Below are 18,178 nucleotides of genomic sequence, written 5' to 3' on the forward strand. Positions count from 1 at the left end.
AGATTGAATCCAAAGAAAAATAATAAAATAATAAAAAAGAACAAAAAAATAAAAGAATAATCCATAATGTAAAATAATAGTACCCTTTTTTCCTTAAGAAAGCTAAATGACATTTGTGTTTAACTTCTCAAAGCAGTGGTCACCACAGAACTGCTCTCCCGTGGTGAGACTGAAGAAGGAGAAACTTTTGAGGCTGTTGATATTAATAAAAATTTTTTTAAGATTTTATTTTTTTATTGATTTGAGGGAAAGAGAGTGAGAGAGAGAGAGCATGAGAGGGGGGAGGGTCAGAGGGAGAAGCCGACTCCCTGCTAAGCAGGGAGCCCGATGTGGGACTCGATCCCGGGAACGCCAGGATCATGACCTGAGCCGAAGGCAGTCGCTTGACTGAGCCACCCAGGTGTCCCTTGTATTAATAAAATTTTTGAATTGATTTACCATGTGCTAGGCACTGAGCCAGGCACTTTATAAACATACCCTCATTTAATCCTTACTGTTTTTATACCCATTTAACAAATTAAAAACTCATGTTTGGAAAAGTTGAGCAGCTTGCTGAAGTTACACAGCTGGAATTAGACCCCAGGTGTGTGGGACTCCAGAGGCCGAACACCCCTATTTCCCATTTGAACATCTCTCCTTGGGTACATTATTTAATAAGCTTCACATCATTATAGCACAGAATATCAGAGTTGCTGAACTATAGAATTCTCAAGCCTGACAGCTTACCGATGAGGAAACCGTGTTCAGGGAGGTTAAGACTCAAGTTCACACAGCTTGTCAAAGGCAGTCCGTCTTCCTCACTGTTCATTATTATCTTCTATTCTGAAATTGCTTGACTCACAGTCTTAGGAAAATCCTGGCCAGACAGACCTTTTCTAGGTAGGCATAAGAAGAAGAGAATAGGCTGTCTTTTCCAGGTCTAACCTCTCTGCTTTATCTTGGGCAAAGTCAGACACAGTTGGAATTATTTCATGCCCAGGATCCCTAGGAGCATGAACACAACTTCAGAAAAAAAGCTGCCTTTCTACTCTTTAATGACTGAACGGGGCTCTGTGGCTTGCCCTTTCCTTTGCCCACAAAATAATTATCATTCCAGAAAACAAAACAAAACAAAAAACACTGGAAAACTGGAGTGTGCAAAGCAGTGAAAGTTGCCTTGTACCAGAAGTTCAATTTCATGCCTTTTGTGAATTTTTTTTTTAAGCATTTGGGGTGGCCCAGTGTCAGAGCTTATAATTAGACACTCACAGGGTGTGGCCAAAACTTCTGTAATCTCTGGCATGGATTTAGCTCTCAGATGAGCCCTGGCTATTGTGGTTGCCAGGCAACGTTTGGATGTTTATTTTGAGGTTTGCCCACTCCTTGCATCGGAAGCCAAAACTTATGTGCTCTCCACTTCCCAGAGCAAAAAGAGCTTTCTGTTTTTATCTTAAGTCTGTGGGTCCCTTTTAATATATTTTGTGAATGTACAGTGTACTCAGTTGAGATGGATCCTCCTGTGTCCCGCAGATAGTGTTCAGATTGCCTCATTTTGCAGTACTTTCCTTCACTTCACCTACTGCACTCAAGACTGAGTATCTCTTCCCACCTCTGAGGCTTGCTCAGGCTGTTTTGCTTGCCTGGAATGACTGTCTTGTCTCAGCCTCCTTCTCTCTCTCTTTTTTTAAAATCCAAATATTTTAATTTTTGGAGAAAGGGGAGTCCACTTATTACAACAAAATTCATGGGCATCGCTATCATATCTGTGCTCAAATCCAAGCCCTACTTCTTAACTGTGAAACCTTAGATAAGTTACCTAACTTCTCTGAGCCTCAGTTTCCTCATTTATAAAATGCGGATAATAATGGTTACCTCCAAGGATTTTTTTGAAGATACCCTGAAATCAGTTATGCAAAGCACCTGTCACATGGGAGATTCTGTAGTCCCTGCCTCCCTGTTGACGACACCACAGTAAATAATAGTTTCATTCTCTTCTGTGAAGCCTTTCCTAACCATCTCCCAAACACACGTCTCAGAAGTAGTCTCCCTCTTCTCATCTCTTGTAACATCACATTGTACTTAAGATCCTATCACAACCTTATCTCGTATTATGTACACGCTGGGGTGTAAGTTGGTGCCTTTAGTAGATCTCCTGGCACAAAGTAGATCTGCATGTTCTCCCCCATAGAGATGGTTCCACTTCATTCCTAGATGATTCATTGTTTATGTTTCACTGGAATCATGTTTTGGGTTACGATTAAACACATTCTTTGTTAGGTGACTGTATTGAAGGCCTCCTTAAGAACATCATTATTATACTAAATAATTAAAGGCATTGGAAGAATGTATGTTATGGTGTGACAGCATGGCAAACAATAGACAAACTTAAACCTTGGAATATTCACTTCCTGAAGTGAAAAATCGGTCACAAAAATGTAAACCTGGGTCCATAAATGGTATTTCTGAGGAATGTCCCTGCTTTCCTCAGAAAGCCCCTCTTCTGCTGCCCATTGTTTGTTCCAGATGTTGTACTGGAAGTGGCTTAGGGATGTTTTTGTGTATATATGTGCTTTTTATATGTCCCTTTTGAAGACAGTGGTGATGGAAATGACTAGGTGTTTAAATTATGTTTCCCTAACTTGTGCTTTGAATAAAATTTCTGACGAATGATTAAAACTATGTAAGATTGCTTTTGAGCCGTCAGATACTACTCTTGTGTTTATTCATGCACAAATTCATAATTTATTTAACAAATACTTGTTAGGCAACTACTGTTGCCAGGCTCTGGGGACGTGCAGCAGCTGAGATAGGCATGGCCCCTGGCCTTGTGGAGTTCATGTTCAGGTCTGTCTTAAAAGTTCTACGAGGAAAGAACTTCTTTATAAAAAATCCATCATCTTCTTTCTTTCATTATTTGAGATTGTTATTAAATAAGAATCTTACTGTGGTTCAGGAACATGATTTGGTTTTCTCATGTGCCTCTAGCAGAACTAGTTTTAAAAAGTTAAAAATCATTTAATTTAGAAAAGGTTTATATTTATTTTGTGTTTTGCCTAAATTGTCCTAATATTTGGTATCTAACTTGACCCTCACAATAACTCTGTAGGGTGCATGGTTATTCCCATTATGGGAAACGAGATGCTTAGCAGGTTTAATGGGCTTGCTTGTGGAGTCAGGGCCACTGAGAAGCCAGAAGACTGAAACTTAAGTTTTCTAATGTATTAATTAATGTTCCTGGTTCTAGCTTAAAAAAAAAAAGAAAAGAGGTATTAAACGATATCTTTGGGGCTCCAGGGCGGCTTAGTCGGTTGTGTCCCGTTCTTGATTTTGGCTCAGGTCATGATCTCTGTCCTGAGATTGAGCCTCCTGTTGGGCTCAGCAGGGAGTCTGCTTGAGATTCTTTCCTTCTGCCCCTGCTCTTGCTCAGGCTCACTCTCTCTCTCAAACAAGTTAAGTCTTTAAAAACAAAACCTGTATCTCTGTTAAAATGAAACTTTAATTGAGGATTAGAAAATGGAAACAAAGATTGGAATCAACCGTGATTTTTTTTTTAAGTTTTATTTAAGTAATCTCTACCCCCCAGTGTGGGGCTTGAACTCACAACCTGAGATCAAGGGTTGAATGCTCTTCTGACTGAGCCAGCCAGGTGCCCTTCAACTGATTTTTTTTTTAGCTCCTCTCTGCTACTGTATACTTAGCACTGTGGTAGACACTGTGGGGAGCAGAAATGACCCCTGTCTCATGATCATTTTATAGCTTCACTGATAACAAGTGACATATACTTAGAAATGAGCTCAGGAACCCTCTAACACAGCATGTGATGAAGTGCCCAAGTGAGAAGTACAAACATATGTAGGGGTTGAGAAAGTAATACGAGCTAAAGCAGATTCACATGTTGTATCTTGAGCTAACTCTTCAAGGGTAGGGATGGGTGGGGCCAAGCAGAGAAAAGCCTTCCTAGGCAGTGGGAATAGCAAGATGAGACACCCAGAGAAGGAAGGGAGCATGATAGGGATGGTGGTGGTAATACTAACTAGCATTTGCCCATTGCTTACCACTTGCCAAACAGTGTTATTACTAGTTCGTATACATTAACTCACTTAACCCGAATGGGGTGAGAATTATTACTATTCCCATTTCAAAGATGAGGACACTGAAGCGCCGTAACTTACTTGAGGTTGCTCCTGAATTCACTGTTAGCTGAGATTCAACCGGACGTTCTTGAGCCCAGAGCCCGCCTCTCACTCTTAACCAGTGAGTTATGCTGCCTGATGAGTTGCCTGTGAGACAGGAAGGACACCATCCTAGCTGGAGGGAAGACATGGCATGCGTCATAGAGAAATAGTGGAGTAAGTGGGTTAGGCCAAATAATGAGTCTAAAGTTCAGGTAGAAGACATTGGACTTTATCTGGGACACAGTGCGAATCTGTTGAGAACTTACTATTTCACCACAGTGAGAATATGGTACATATTTTTTCAGATAAAGTAGATAGCTATAGAATGAAATGGAAGCCAGAGAATGGGGTAGGTCAGGGGGTGGGAGAACAGGGCATGGAAACTATTAAAGGGCCTGATGTAATCCAGGTGTGGGAGGTACGTGATTAGAGCAGGAGTGTGGGTGGCAATAGAAATGACAAGGACGGAATGGTGATGAGGACTGGAAGCGGCCCTGGGCCTGAACCCGGCTGATTCAGGGCCAGATGAGTTCCCTACATGATGTCATGTGGCCCTCGCAGCCACTCCAGAGGCAGGTGGTTTTCCTCCCATTTTACAGCTGCGGGAATGGAGGCCCCAGGAGGTTAATGCGGATTAATAAGTGCTGGAGCAGGGAGTTAAACCCGCATCTGTCTTTCTCGATGTCCTCGTTTTAAGGCAAAATAATGTAGTCTGGTGATAAAGTAGGGCTGCCGGAAAGGAATGGAGAATTGTTCACATAATGAATGGTGGTTAAAGTCCTGGGAGAAGTCAGCTTTCTGAGGGCACAGCAGTGTGAGAGAGAAGGCAGAGGGCTTGTGACTGAGGTTGAAATAGAAGAATGGAGCAATCCGAAGAGGCTTCCAGAAGGAAATGGGTTCAGAGGTGGAGGAGAGAGCGTGGAGTCTCTCTGGCATAGCAGCCATGAGGGAGAGGACAGTCAGGGATTCAGTATGGAATCGTGGATGGATCAGCAGGTGGAAGAGGCATGTGCGTACATGTGGCAGGTGTTCTAGTAACGCTCCATAGCAGAGGTCGCCGGATATGGGAAGGGTGATTCGTGCTGTGGGTGGGAGGACCTGGGGATGCTGCCCGGGAAGGGTGGGGACAGGAAGATGGGTTGGGCTCAGGAGCACCCGTTGACTCATCTGCTGGCCCGCTGTTGGTACCACGCCAGCCAGGGCTGGGAAGAGCAAGGTGAGGTCGAGTGACATGAGGGAAGGTAAGGAGGACTCACTCTCACAAGCCAGCTGGCAGCACCTGCAGAGAACTGAAAGGCTTCTGGCACCCCCAAGCAAGGGAGGGAACTCTGTTTTTGTGGTAGACAGAGAACTAAGGAGCTGAGGAAGTAATTTTTTTCGTCAGCCAGATTTAATGGCAGCGGAATGGATTAGCAAATCCTCTAGGACCCAGACCCTCCTGAGGGATCCCTTAACTCTCCCATTGCAGCCCATTCGGCAGGGCCTGGGGGTGGGCTCACAACCCTCTGTGGTCACATCCAGCACCACACGATGGTTGAGGTTGGTCCACTATATACCCTGCAGAATCAAGGAAAACCCGTGGACAGAAATGTGCCATGGGTAAGAATGGGGTCAGCAGATGAGCGTAGCTGACAGACTGCTCTTCTAAAGGGACGCCCTCTCGTGGAGGAGGACTTCCTGAGGCAGTTAACGTGGTTACCTGACGGTGTAAGGTGCTGGAGGCGGAAACGGAGGAGGCCCATCGGGACTGCTCAAGGTGGCTGGAATGCTGCAAGTTCTCATGCTGGGGCTGGGAGCTAGTGAGAGGCACCTGAAAGGAAGGGTATGTAGGGTTTGGGTATTTTGCAAAGAGAAGCATACCAACCAGTACCACGTGTGTGAATAAAATAGAAAGGGAGCCATGAGTGAGGTGCGCTCTGAGAAGGGGACGGCCGGCTGCCTGGAGCTGCTGTTCTGCGTTGGGAGATGGGAAGGGATTGGAGGACCGGGGTCTGGAAAGGCAAGAGAAAGGCCTTCTGTGTGATGCAGCGGGAGTCCCCACGGGTTCTCCTTTAGATGTGCGTGAGAGTGTCATGCCGGAAGATTAATCTGTCCAGGATGGGTGAGAGGGCTAAGAAGCTGGACTTCGGGAGACCTTTGCAAAATATATGTGAAAAAGGGAAGGAGTTCCTTTTTTGTTTGTTTGTTTCAAGTTTTTATGGAAATTCCAGTTAACATATAGTGTAGTTTTGGTTTCAGGAGTAGAATTTAATGATTCATCACTTATATGTAGCAGGTAGTACTCATCACAAGTGCCCTCCTTAAAACCCATCACCTATTTAACCCATCCCCCCACCTCCCCTCAAGCAACCCTCAGTTTGTTCTCTGTAGTTAAGAGTCTGTTTTATGGTTTGCCCTTTTTTTTTTTTTTAACCCCTTATATCCATCTGTTTTCTTTCTTAAATTCTGCATATGGATGAAATCATATGGTGTTTGGCTTTCTCTGACTTATCTCACTTACTGTAATACCCTTAGTTGCATCCACATCATTGCAAATGGCAAGATTTCATTCTTTTGATGGCTGAGTAATATTCCATTGTGTATATATACCACTTTTTTATCCGTTCATCAGTTGATGGACGTTTGGAAGGAAAGGGTTTTTTTCTATTGTCCAAGGGTCTTAAAAGCATACCATCTTCCCCTCCTATCTGTACTCGTTTACTATAGGAAATTTCCAAATTTTTCACTGTAGCAAGTAAACAAATTTAAAGAGATGTTGAATAAGGTCATATTGATTAAGTACAGGATTAAATATTTTTTTCTAGGTTGCAATTACTTTCTCATCAGCATTGGTTTATTTTAATGTAATTTGACAATACAGCAAGATTATTTGAGGTGGGCCTGAAGCTTAGAACTCAAACATTTGTTCTGTCACATAGGATTCTTTTCCACCTCTGTTAGAGCACTTCATTTGTAACATAAACCTGCTGTTGGTTTATCTTCCTGGACTGAGCTCTTTCAAGGCAGAGCTGGTGTCTTCTTCATTGTGTATACTCAGCCCCCAGCTCATTGCTTTTAAAATAGCAGTTGTCGAATGGGTGGGTAGAGTATGATTATAATGTACTTTTTCTCTGTTCTTTGTTACCCTGATTTATGCTTTAAGTTTATAAATGACTAATAATACTCTGGATGTGAAGAGATTTGCATGGGTCATTTGAGAGGGAGATACTGTTGTAGCCGCACTTTACTCTGACGGACAGCACTAATCCCACAGAGATATTTTGGTATGTGTGAGCACTGATGGTTGTGCTTTAAAAGTGTCTGCCCCTCGATGTTAACCGGACTGGCCGTGTGGTAGATCCTGCAGCAGAGAGTCACTGACATAGAAGTCAGGTGGCCTAGGTCCCAGCCCGGGCACATACAGCTCAGAGCACTCCCTCCCCCTCATCCGCAGCCTTTGCCTGGGTGATGCCCCCTCATCCTTTAATCTCCACGTCACTTCCTCAGCATCACCTGTCCCGACTGTGTCATGAACTAACTCTGGTTGCCAGGTCTCTGTTTGCATGGGAGTCTGATTTTCCTTTATAGCGCTTACCACAAGTAATTACTGCAGTGATTATTCTATTAATGATGAGGCTGAAAGTTCCACAATGGCAGGAACATGTCTAGCAATTTCTCCACCGTGTTCCTGTCACCTGACATAGTACTTGGCACAGACTATGTGCCGGGTAGGTAACTACTTGTGGAGCCAGTGAACTGTGGAAAATTTGACAGGGCACTTAACCTCCATGAGATAGCGCTTTCTCCAAATGTTTAAAAACCTCTGAAAGGTTTATCTTTAAAGTTCTTCAATTCAAAGCTTTGTGGATAAACTCTTCAAAAAATTTTAACTATCAGTTATTCACACCCATGATTAGATATTCAAATAGTGTGCAGAAGATTGAAAATGTATTCAGTCCTTTACCAGAGATAACAAATATGAAAAGTTCATTGTCTTTATAAATAGAATAAAATAGAACAAATCACAGTTCACCGGGAATTGAATGGGTTCACAATAGGGTGGGATTATTTTCCTTATTTTCAGATCCCATGAAGTAGCTTTCCTATTTCAGTTTCAAAATATTTAGTTGGCTTTGTGGTGGGATAGGACTTCCATGGAGGGATCTATGCTGAGAACAGGTGTGGCCAGGGCCTTCAGCTAAATACCCATAATTACCTCTCCATGCTTATTGATGGCTATCCATGTAGATTTTACTGTTCTCAGGTGGGGGGACTTGGAAAGTCTATAGGATTTGAGGATCACATCCAGCTATTGCTTAATAAAGTAGTAAGGCAGATTGGAAACTCGAAGGCTATAAGACTTCAGGAATGTTTTAATAAACATAGAGGTTTAGAAATAATGTTTACCTAAAGATTTGCAGCTTAAATGCACTTTTAAGAAAAGATTTATTTATTTTAGAAAGGGGGGCGGGGCAGAGGGAGAGAATCTCAAGCAGACTCCCTGCTGAGCTCAGAGCCTGACGGGGGCCTGATCCCATGACCCATGAAATCATGACCCTGAGATCATGACCCAAGCCGAAACCAAGAGTCAGACACATAACCAACTGAGCCATCCAAGAGCCCCTAAAAAGCACTTTTATGTAGAGCCGTTTGGTCTTTGGTTTTGTATGATTGAGGGAAATCATTGAAGGAATGGGCTGTGGCAAATGGGTACGTTAATTCTCACAAATTAAAAAAATCTCAAGGAAAAAGGAGTATCCATCTATTTGTTCATCAATTTGATGGGAGAATCTACCTTGGTCCATCTTCTCGCTCTTTGTTCCAAAGAGAATGGGAGAGAGCGCCATGCCTGCTACAGTGACCAGGTTTGGTATATTTTGGAGAGAGGGGGTGCCCAATTGGTGCCAGAGGGTGCTCAGGAATAAAGTTCATATGGTTTGTTTGAAATATCAATATACTGGGGCACCTGGGTGGCTCAGTCCGTTGGGTGTCTGCCTTCGGCTCAGGTCATGATCCCAGGTTGGAGCCCCACATCAGGTTCCCTGCTCTGCAGGAACCTGCTTCTCTGTCTCCTCCCTGCTCATGCTCGCTCTCGCTATCTCTGTTGCTATCTCTGTCTCTGTCTGTCTCTAATAAATAAAATCTTTATTTGAAATATTTAAAATCAATATGCTAAAACTTTGGGCTTTTTATCTGTAAATTGTGGTAATTTACTAATAGCACCAAAATGTTCTACATTAAGTAGGTCTGTGGGGAAGGTGATTTTGTTCCTGGGCCATGAGTTATAGTAGGTTCATACAATCACGTTGAGTGGTAGTGTGTGTGTGTTGGGGGGGGGGGGGCGGTGGAGCTAGAGGACCAGCCTGGACGGGCTCCTCCAGTCCTGGGACTTGGCCTCTGAAATGGCTCAGGGCCAGACATCAGAGACAGACTCTGGGTATTATTGGCAGGGCAGCAGCTGTTGACTGGCAGCCGGTTACTTAAGAAGGCACCTTATGCCAGATGGAATCCCTAAGCTCTAAAACCTAACAGACTCAAATGTTAAGGAGGTTTAAGTGAGCCTAGGTTGGAATTCCCAAAGGTAGTGATTGATTTATTATTAACCAGGGTAATGAAGGTTACATACTAGGACAGTAGTCAGTACTGTGCAAGTATCCCTATGCACATCCCACTGCTTGGGTGATTAGATTGCAGGGACTAATTCCACCGCCCCCTTGCATCCCTAGGAATGGTGTATCTTGAAACTTCAATTACCATTCATCATCTCTTGCCCTCCAGGAGGAGCCTGGATGAGATAAATAGTATAGCAGTATCCCTTTTGCAACCCCACTCCCACCTTCTCTTCCTTATGTGACACTGAAAGGACAATTCTGATCCTCCTGTGTGTTTTCCAGCACTACATCCTGCTCCTTCTGTCTTGTATAATGTCTTAGGAATAATGCATTAGTAATTTAATGAGCACCTACAATATGCCAGACATTTTATTATCTCAAATACTTAAAATCCTGCAGAAGAGATGTTGGCCTCCTTTTATATAACTGGGAAACTAAGACTGAAAGTCACAGAGCTAGTAATTGGCAGGGCTTGCATTTGAACAAAATTCTGTCTATTTGGAAAGTAATACTGTGTTCTTTGGAAAGTAATACAATAATTAAGATACTGACCGCTTATGTACCAGGTAGTAAGAAACTTACAAGATGGTTATCTACTAAAGAAAAATTGAGAAAGGGGAAACGAAAGATCAGAAAATGGCCCAAGATTATTTAATAAGTAGTACACTCAAAATTTAAACCCATTTGATCTGTTTATAAAGGCTTTTGCCCACTGGGCAATATCACCTACTGGACTTTTGTGGGGGTTGTCCTCTAGAAGAGGTAAACCAAGGTAGAGTTAAGAACAAGCATGGTTAAGAGGAGCCAAAAGACAAAGTATTTGTAGGTTAACCAGAATCAGACTTTCTCTTTCTTTACTTTCTAGGCATCAGCTTCTTCTGCTTCCACCAGCAAGTCTTCCAGTATGAATCCCATGGAAGCCAAGGTATGAAGGGTCTTCATGGGTGTACTTGGGTGAATGCCTCTAAGTGATTATTTTGTAAAGCAGAACAAATGTAGACTGACGGACAAATGATTTGTGTGTCCTAAGAAGCTTAAGTTATGAAAGGAAACATTTTCTTCCTAATTTAGAAGGGTCTTTGGAAATTTACCTTTGCTTTTAATATTTGCCTCAAATATCCGGTGTACACTTGTACATTGTTTCAGAATATCTAGAAAAGAGTAGTCATCCAGAGATTTTTTTGGTCCTAGACTTGATGGAGTTTTTAAATTATAAGATGATCTAGGTGCATTTCTGTGGATCTAGTGAAGAATATGAATTCTTAACTTCTTATTAAAATGGTTTTATTATTCTGGCCACTTAAAACTAAATGTAAGAAAGAGAAAGTTTACACTAAGTTTACACTAAGTGACGACACACAGATACTGTTATTTTGGATATTTTAAGTTTCTTTGTGAAATTTTAGTCCTATAGGGCAACTAGTCTTATTGATAAACCTTTGAGCTCTATTTGGGATTTATTCTAGTAATTATTTCCTGGAATCTGAGAAGAAAAAATAAAAGAATATTGTCCAGTGTTGTGGCCACATAGAGTAAACCCTAGTTCTGAAGAGTTGCCAGAAGCTGCCTCCCCCTTCCTTACCATGTCTCAAGCTGTTTCTCGGGACTATTCTGGGGTAGAGAATTAAAGCAGGGATATTATCAAGATGCTCTCAACTAATTTTTATGAGCCAGTATTCCTGGGTGTTTTTAAGAGCTAACCCAGCTCTGTTATTAAGTTGCCCTTGTTTAAAATCACTGACATGATTTGTTTTCTGTCTTCCATATTGCTTTGCTGTCCCAGGGGGATCCTATGCCGTAATTTAGTACTGGCACTGTAATTTCGTGCTGTTGAGAGATCCTATGGTCTCATGTTGAACTGTTTTTGAAGGACATTGCAGATCTCTTGAAATACACTGTTCAAATCTCTTATAAATGTCATTTAGCATTCATTTTGATTTAAAAGTTTTTAATCTAAAATTGTTATTTAGTATTTTACATGAATTTTTTGTTTTCAGAATATACATGATCTGATCCTTAATTCATCTATTAATTGTCCCTCCTTACTTAGACCAAGTTTAATCTTAAAATAGTAAAAAAAAAAAAAAAAAAATCTGATCTCGGTCTTAACCCTAAGACAGTACGAGAAGCATCAGCCATTATCATTGAATTCAGAGTCCATGAAAAGTACAGAGAGAGCCACACATCTAGGATTTCCTCCTTATTATTGTGGTTCTCATTTGACCCATTGCCTAACTCTGATCCTTTGCCCCAACTCTGCTCAAGGACCAATGCTTATTATTTCAGGGGTGTCCTGTTTTCCATAGCAAGTGTCAACAAACCCTTCAGCTCTTGCTAAGCATTAATCATGAGAATTCCTGGCAGTCCTACAGAACTGGAGGCTGGGAGGAGAGAGAGAAGAAAGTGGGGGAAAAGAGGGAGGGGCAAAACTAAGTGTCTTGATGGTGAAATACCACCAATGGCCGCCTCCAGACCACTTTTGGCATCAGCGGTCTTTTCTGGGTGGATTTCAGTCACACTGTTCTCGTTAATTAGATTCGTGTGCTTCTGATGTATGGGTCACAACATTTATACTAGCCTTCCCTTGAAGATTTTTGTGAACTTGAGCATATTTCTTCAAATAGTTTGAGCTTTTAGAAAAAATATTAATTCAAGATAATACCTATACCAAATCTTTGTCTTGTTCTACATCTTTCAAATAAAAGTCTACCTACCTCTGAAGGGGGGTGATATGTCTAGATCTTAAGTTCTGTCTCTCTCGCCCTGGCACATTAGAATTGGTGGTCACACTGCTGTGCTTCCGATGGAAGGTCAGATCATTTCTACTCAGGGTGTGACCACTGCAAGACTACATAGCGGGAACCATGCAGCCAGAGGGCCTGCTGTGACTCTCCTTTCCTACCAGCCATGGTGTTTGGAAACTCCTCTTTGCTTTCATTTCCTTATTTGTACAGTTTGGATAATAGTACCTATTTCACAAGGCTGTGTAAGAAAACAAACACGTAAGGGTATTAGATAGGGCCCATCCCCCAGCAGGTACCCAGCAGGAGTTGACTAGTGCTGGAGAGAGAATGCAGTGAAGTGCAGTGATTGAGCACACAAAACCCCAGCTCCACCCTGGGTGTCCTTGGGGAATTATTTAACTTCTGTGTGGCTCATTTTCTCATCCATGAAGTGGGGATGATGATGATGATGATGATGATGAGATACCACCTGTCTCAGAATTCTCGTGAGGACCAAGTGAGTTGGCACATGTGAAGTTCAGAACAGTCCCTGTTACTAAGAGGTAATCAATAAGCACTGATTGTCATCGCTATTATGTTAAGCCCCACCACCTTCAGTAAAAATAAATTTAGGTAATGTATTATTGAGTACTAATAAAAAATATGCCATTATAAGCTGCTTGCATGTGTGAACGTGAATTCTTAATTGTTTTCTAGAGTTCTTCCATGCAAAATCTTGATTACCAAATTACAGAGTAGAAGCTATTAATAGATCCAAACCACTACAATATCAGCTGGCTTATTTTCCTTCTTAATCATTTAATAAATTGCATTTGCATAAACTCAGAAAAGCGTAGTAGCAGTTACAGAAACTAATTAGCAAAAATCCAGTTTGGAAGGATCCAAAACTTAAAATTTCTTTGAAAAGATCCCTGTGATTATGATCTTTGTTTCCTTCCCAGAACAATGCACATGTTGGTAACGAGGGTCCATTATGGGAGGAACGTATGTATCTTCATGGCTGAAGCACATGACATGATAAATTAAGAGGATATTTGGTGTTGGCTTTTTAGATAACAGAATAAAATATGAGAGTTTATGTTAATACCAGCAAATAGATGAAAGGGAAAGAAATGGTAGGAAGTATTAGGCCTAATTTTTAATTAATACTTTAATTTTTACTTTGAAAAGTTCAGAAGTGTTTAATCTGGTTTTCATGTTTTGCCTGTACCAAGAATTCATGTATGTACTTAAGGAATTGTATTTTTTGATACAGATGACCTTTGGTTGGGTAAAACTGTGTAAAATACTCCAGTAGAGGGCTTAAGTCACAACCAGCTCTCTCTCTCTCTCTCTGTCTCTCTTTTTTTTTGATAGCAAGTACAAGCCAGGGGTGGGGCAGTGGGAGAGGGAGAAAAAGATTCTCAAGCAGGCTCCATGCTCAGTGCAGAGCCTGATGTGGGACTGGATCCCAGGACCCTGAGATCATGACCTGAACTGAAATCAAGAGTCAGTGGTGCCCCACAACCAGCTCTTCTTCTTTTCTTTGTCCATTTTTTTATTATGATCAGTTAGTCACTGTGTAATACATCATTAGTTTTTTTTGTAGCGTTCAGTGATTCATTACTTACGTATAACACCCAGTGCTCATCGTAAGCAATAGCACCGAGGACCATAGGGGAAGGGAGGGAGATCTGAAGGGGGAAAAATCAGAGAGGGAGACGAACCATGAGAGACTATGGACCACGGGACACAACCAGCTCTTCTGAAGCATTCCTGGAAATTTAGATTATATTGTGCAATAAAAATCTGTGCACTATTTACAGAATTGTAAAGTTTCAGAAAACTTTTGACACCACTTGTGACTGTTGATTTGTTCGTAACCAAATGTTAGAAATAAAGGTGGAAAAAATGGCCCAAGCAGCCTGTACACAGTGAAGGTGAAGGAAAGGGGTCAGAAGTTAGTTTTCCTAATGGCAATCTTGCAGATTCTTACCACTGAAAAAAAGTAAATCCAAACTGGAATATTTGCTGGAGGCTTTAGAATTTTAGTGTCTGCAACTTCTTGGAGTTATATAGTACATATGCATGGAATAGATGCAGTAGCTGAGCGGAAGGGTATTTGATAGAAACATTTAGCCCTATGATAGAGGTTACCTATTTGATTGTCATAAAATAAAATCACACTTGGGGCTGTGCTTTTGTATTAGGCTATTCCAGTCAGCAAACAGACAGAACGACAGCATTCTCCTAACAAGAAAAGACACAAAAAACAGGTGATGTGGTTCATCATACTAGGGGATGTTTCTGTTTGCTAATGGCCACTTCAGCTGCTCAGCACACACTAATAATGGCAGTTCCAGATCTTCCGTAACTCTCACCCATCGCAGACTTTCTGGTGGGCCTTAGTGACCCATCGCTGATACTCTGGCACTAAAACTAAATGTCACTGCTTTCTACACCTCTGTCACCATCCCATTGTTTCACACTGGCAGCCAAAAACCCATGGTATTTCACTCAGAGATATGGCATTGCCTTTGAAGGATGAGGATGTGTATTTCATTTTGCTTATATATTAGCTACAATGTTCATAGTAATAAATGTTTAAGTATCTTTGATACATATAACAAAAGTAAGATGTAAACTGCTGTCTGAAGGTAAGAGTAGAATATCCGAGTGCTTAAATGTTTACTAAAGAGTTAAAATGCCAAGCAAAGTATAGTAAACTTAACTCATAAAGTGTATATTTACATCAGAGTCCTCTCCTCTGAGCTTTCTTAGTTGAAGAAAATCTATGTTAAACCTTGTAAACTATGTCTATTTTTCCTTTCTTCCTTAATTCCTTCCCTCTCCCCTTTCTGTATTTTTCTGAGTTTAGGCTGCAAAAACAGAACCTGAGAAGAAGTCACAGTCAACTAAGGTAAGCGATTTAAGTCAACTAGTGAGTTACTTGGATTCTTAGTAATAATAATGAATAGCCAATTCCTTCTGTTGGTGCTACTGAATGGGAAAAGGAATTTTTGTCAGCTAATTTAATTGATTTTGGATTACCTTTTTAAACAAGATTATACAGAGCATACGTGATTAGTTATAATAAATACATATATTGTAAAAATGAATGTATTTTATGCCTGAGAACAGTATGTTTCGGAAGGCATTTTGTTCAAATCTACATTTTTGTTAGAGGTGAAGTAACTTAACAAACAGCAGGAACAAAGGAGAAAGGACAAAGGGCAATGAGAGTCCAATTACTTTAAAAGATGGGACGTCCAGAGTACACGTGTCTTCTGAACTCAGCACTCAGCACCTAGGTGACTTACAGATGAGTCTTTCCCAAGAGGCCCACAGGTTTATCTTAATAGTCTTATCTCAGCTTATGGAACTGGTTCTCAGGTTCTCAGGAGACAGCTCTGACTTTCCCTTGGGAATGGCTTCCAGACTCATGGCCATCTAGATTGACAGCCAGTCTGTATCCATGTGAGATGGACCCCAGGGTGTCTGCAGTCAGGGCAAATGTTTCTCCTTCGTAAGATGCTACACATTACTTCTTTTAAGCGACCATGCTTAAGCACTCAGATAAGAGCGCAAGGTTTCCTGTGGGAAAGCACAGAGATGTACTTGAAATGGAGGCAAAGGTGAGGTCATCTGGGTAGAAGGTAAGGCTTATCTGATTTTATGTAGGACCTCTGGGTTCCCATCCCCTCAGGATAATTCCATAGCTCCACTGTAGAGGAGGAATTCACCAGCAAGCTGGAAATTGTCCACTACTCCATATTGAAATGTTTTGACTGTTTGCCCAAACTCAAGAGAATTGGGTTTCTGGTGTTAACCTTCTTCTCTAGTTGTGATACCGAAAAGACTATGTAAATCATTAAATTACAGTGTTCATCTCCTATGAAGGGAGATTTTTAAAAGAACTTCTAGAGTGGGATTCCCTGTCAACAGATTCAGAGGTCAGGGTGCTCATGTGACATCTCTGTGATTAGAACTGCAGTTACCAAATGATCTGTATGAATTGTAAAACACAGCCAGTAAGTTAGAGATACATACCTAGTTGAAAAATCTTTCTAAATGAAATACTGAATTTTTCATTACTCTTATTGTTGTCATTATCAGTCTGTTGGGAGGGTAACTGTTGACAGGTAGCACATGTGTATTTCTCTAAGTGGGCCTTTCCCAAGAGAGGCAGAAGGGTCTAATTGGGATTTTTGTTCTTGAGCCTATTTGGAAAAAAATAAAGGTCTCCAATGTGATTGAGATTTTATCTTTTGAAATTGACAGCCATCTGTGGTTCATGAGAAAAAAACCCAAGAAGTAAAGCCAAAGGAACACAAAGAGGTAAATGACCATCATTAGGACTTGATAATTGGTGAAGCCTTTTTGTGTGTGTGAGGGATAGAATTCTGAACTGTCCTATGTGTTTGTTTTTCTGCCTATAATGGCACCACCATGTGGCAATAGTAGGATTTGCAGTTTGCTAATGGAAGGAGGGATACGTATTTCAAATCTTGTATCTCAAAGTAATCACATTGATGTCGCATGAATTGAGATTAGTACAATTCAAAACTACATAGAACACAACTGTTAGGAACACTTGGCATCACACAGAGAAAAGCATTGCTGTTTGTCATCTTGTAAACAGTGTGTGTGTGTGTGTGTGTGTGTGTGTGTGTGTGTGTGTGTGTGTGTGTGTTTCAGCCAAAGAGCCTATCCAAGCATGCATCAGATACAGAAAGCAAGCATGTTCATAAGGAAAAAGCAGCGTCCAGATCAAGTGAGCAGCTGACGTCAGAGAAATCAACAAAACCAAAGGTAAGTAAGTCAGATTGATTAAGAAAACACTACCATCAAATAGGGAGTAAGATGCAGGTCCTCCATCTACATGGACATGTGTCGCCGAATCTGTGGAGCTATGCTGAATGTATTCTGTATTGTAATGATTTGGGGCTATCATTTTGCTGGTTTTGCAAATAGGCTTTTGGAAACTCGGCCCTATGAAAAGTTCAAGAAGTACATCAGATGGGTTGTGGGGACTTTTGGTCCAGCCTCTACTGCCCAGCAATGCCCAGTCGTGACTGCAAGGCAGCAGGCTCTGGTGTCTCACAGGCAGGAAGCTTGGGATAGAACTTGCCTCCTGGGCCCCTCTCCTCAGGGCTATAGGACCACACATGATCTGTATGATCTGCTCTTTACATGGCAGTCTGAAAGAGGTGTTGAGAATTTTGTTGTAGGAGAGATGAATTTATAGAGCCAGAAATAGATTCCATATTTGCACAGGTAATGGAGGTCAACTATTAGAAGAATAAACATTTACGAGAAGAACTCTTCCATCAAGAGCTCTTGGAAGACGTCAAGTAGGCCTGCTTAACAATGGACTTGAAAGAAGAGGTTACATGTTTCTGGCCCACCAGTTATATGCAGCCATTTATGTGTTTTGTTCAAATCTGTTTTGTTTGGCTTATAGTATTATTGAAATTATTTTTAATGAGCTGCCAACAATTAAAGTCATAATGTTTCATATAAAATCCAAATTTCTAGCTTCTCCAGAAAAAGCAGGTGCTATGGCAACAATTGACTAGAGCTTTATACGTGGTATATGTAGTCCAGTTCATCGCGGTCCCTGCCTGGCCTACTCGACTCTCTGCACCTGCACGGACTCTGTCAGCTCTGGAGTCCAGCCTCATGCGCTGCCCAGGGTTGTATCTTGTGC

General features: G+C 41.4%; 1 protein-coding gene across 12 annotated transcripts in view; it reads left to right on the forward strand.

The window, feature by feature from the left end:
- The window catches only part of CAST (calpastatin), a 109,549-nt gene that overhangs the window by 47,940 nt on the left and 43,431 nt on the right, over positions 1-18,178 (forward strand). For 8 of the 12 annotated variants that reach the window (XM_088023404.1, XM_088023403.1, XM_088023402.1 and 5 more), the window contains exons 4-8: positions 10,611-10,670; positions 14,679-14,744; positions 15,347-15,388; positions 16,750-16,806; positions 17,167-17,280. In XM_088023404.1, the coding sequence (XP_087879530.1) occupies positions 10,611-10,670; positions 14,679-14,744; positions 15,347-15,388; positions 16,750-16,806; positions 17,167-17,280 (339 nt within the window). The remainder of the gene's footprint in view (positions 1-10,610; positions 10,671-14,678; positions 14,745-15,346; positions 15,389-16,749; positions 16,807-17,166; positions 17,281-18,178) is intronic. The other 4 variants (XM_028092050.2, XM_028092048.2, XM_028092052.2 and 1 more) reach the window with 1 other exon arrangement.

This window comes from Eumetopias jubatus, unplaced genomic scaffold, assembly GCF_037043125.1.
Source record: "Eumetopias jubatus isolate StellerSeaLion01/CBP00866 unplaced genomic scaffold, mEumJub1_p1.0 scaffold_5, whole genome shotgun sequence".
Lineage (NCBI taxonomy): Eukaryota > Metazoa > Chordata > Mammalia > Carnivora > Otariidae > Eumetopias > Eumetopias jubatus.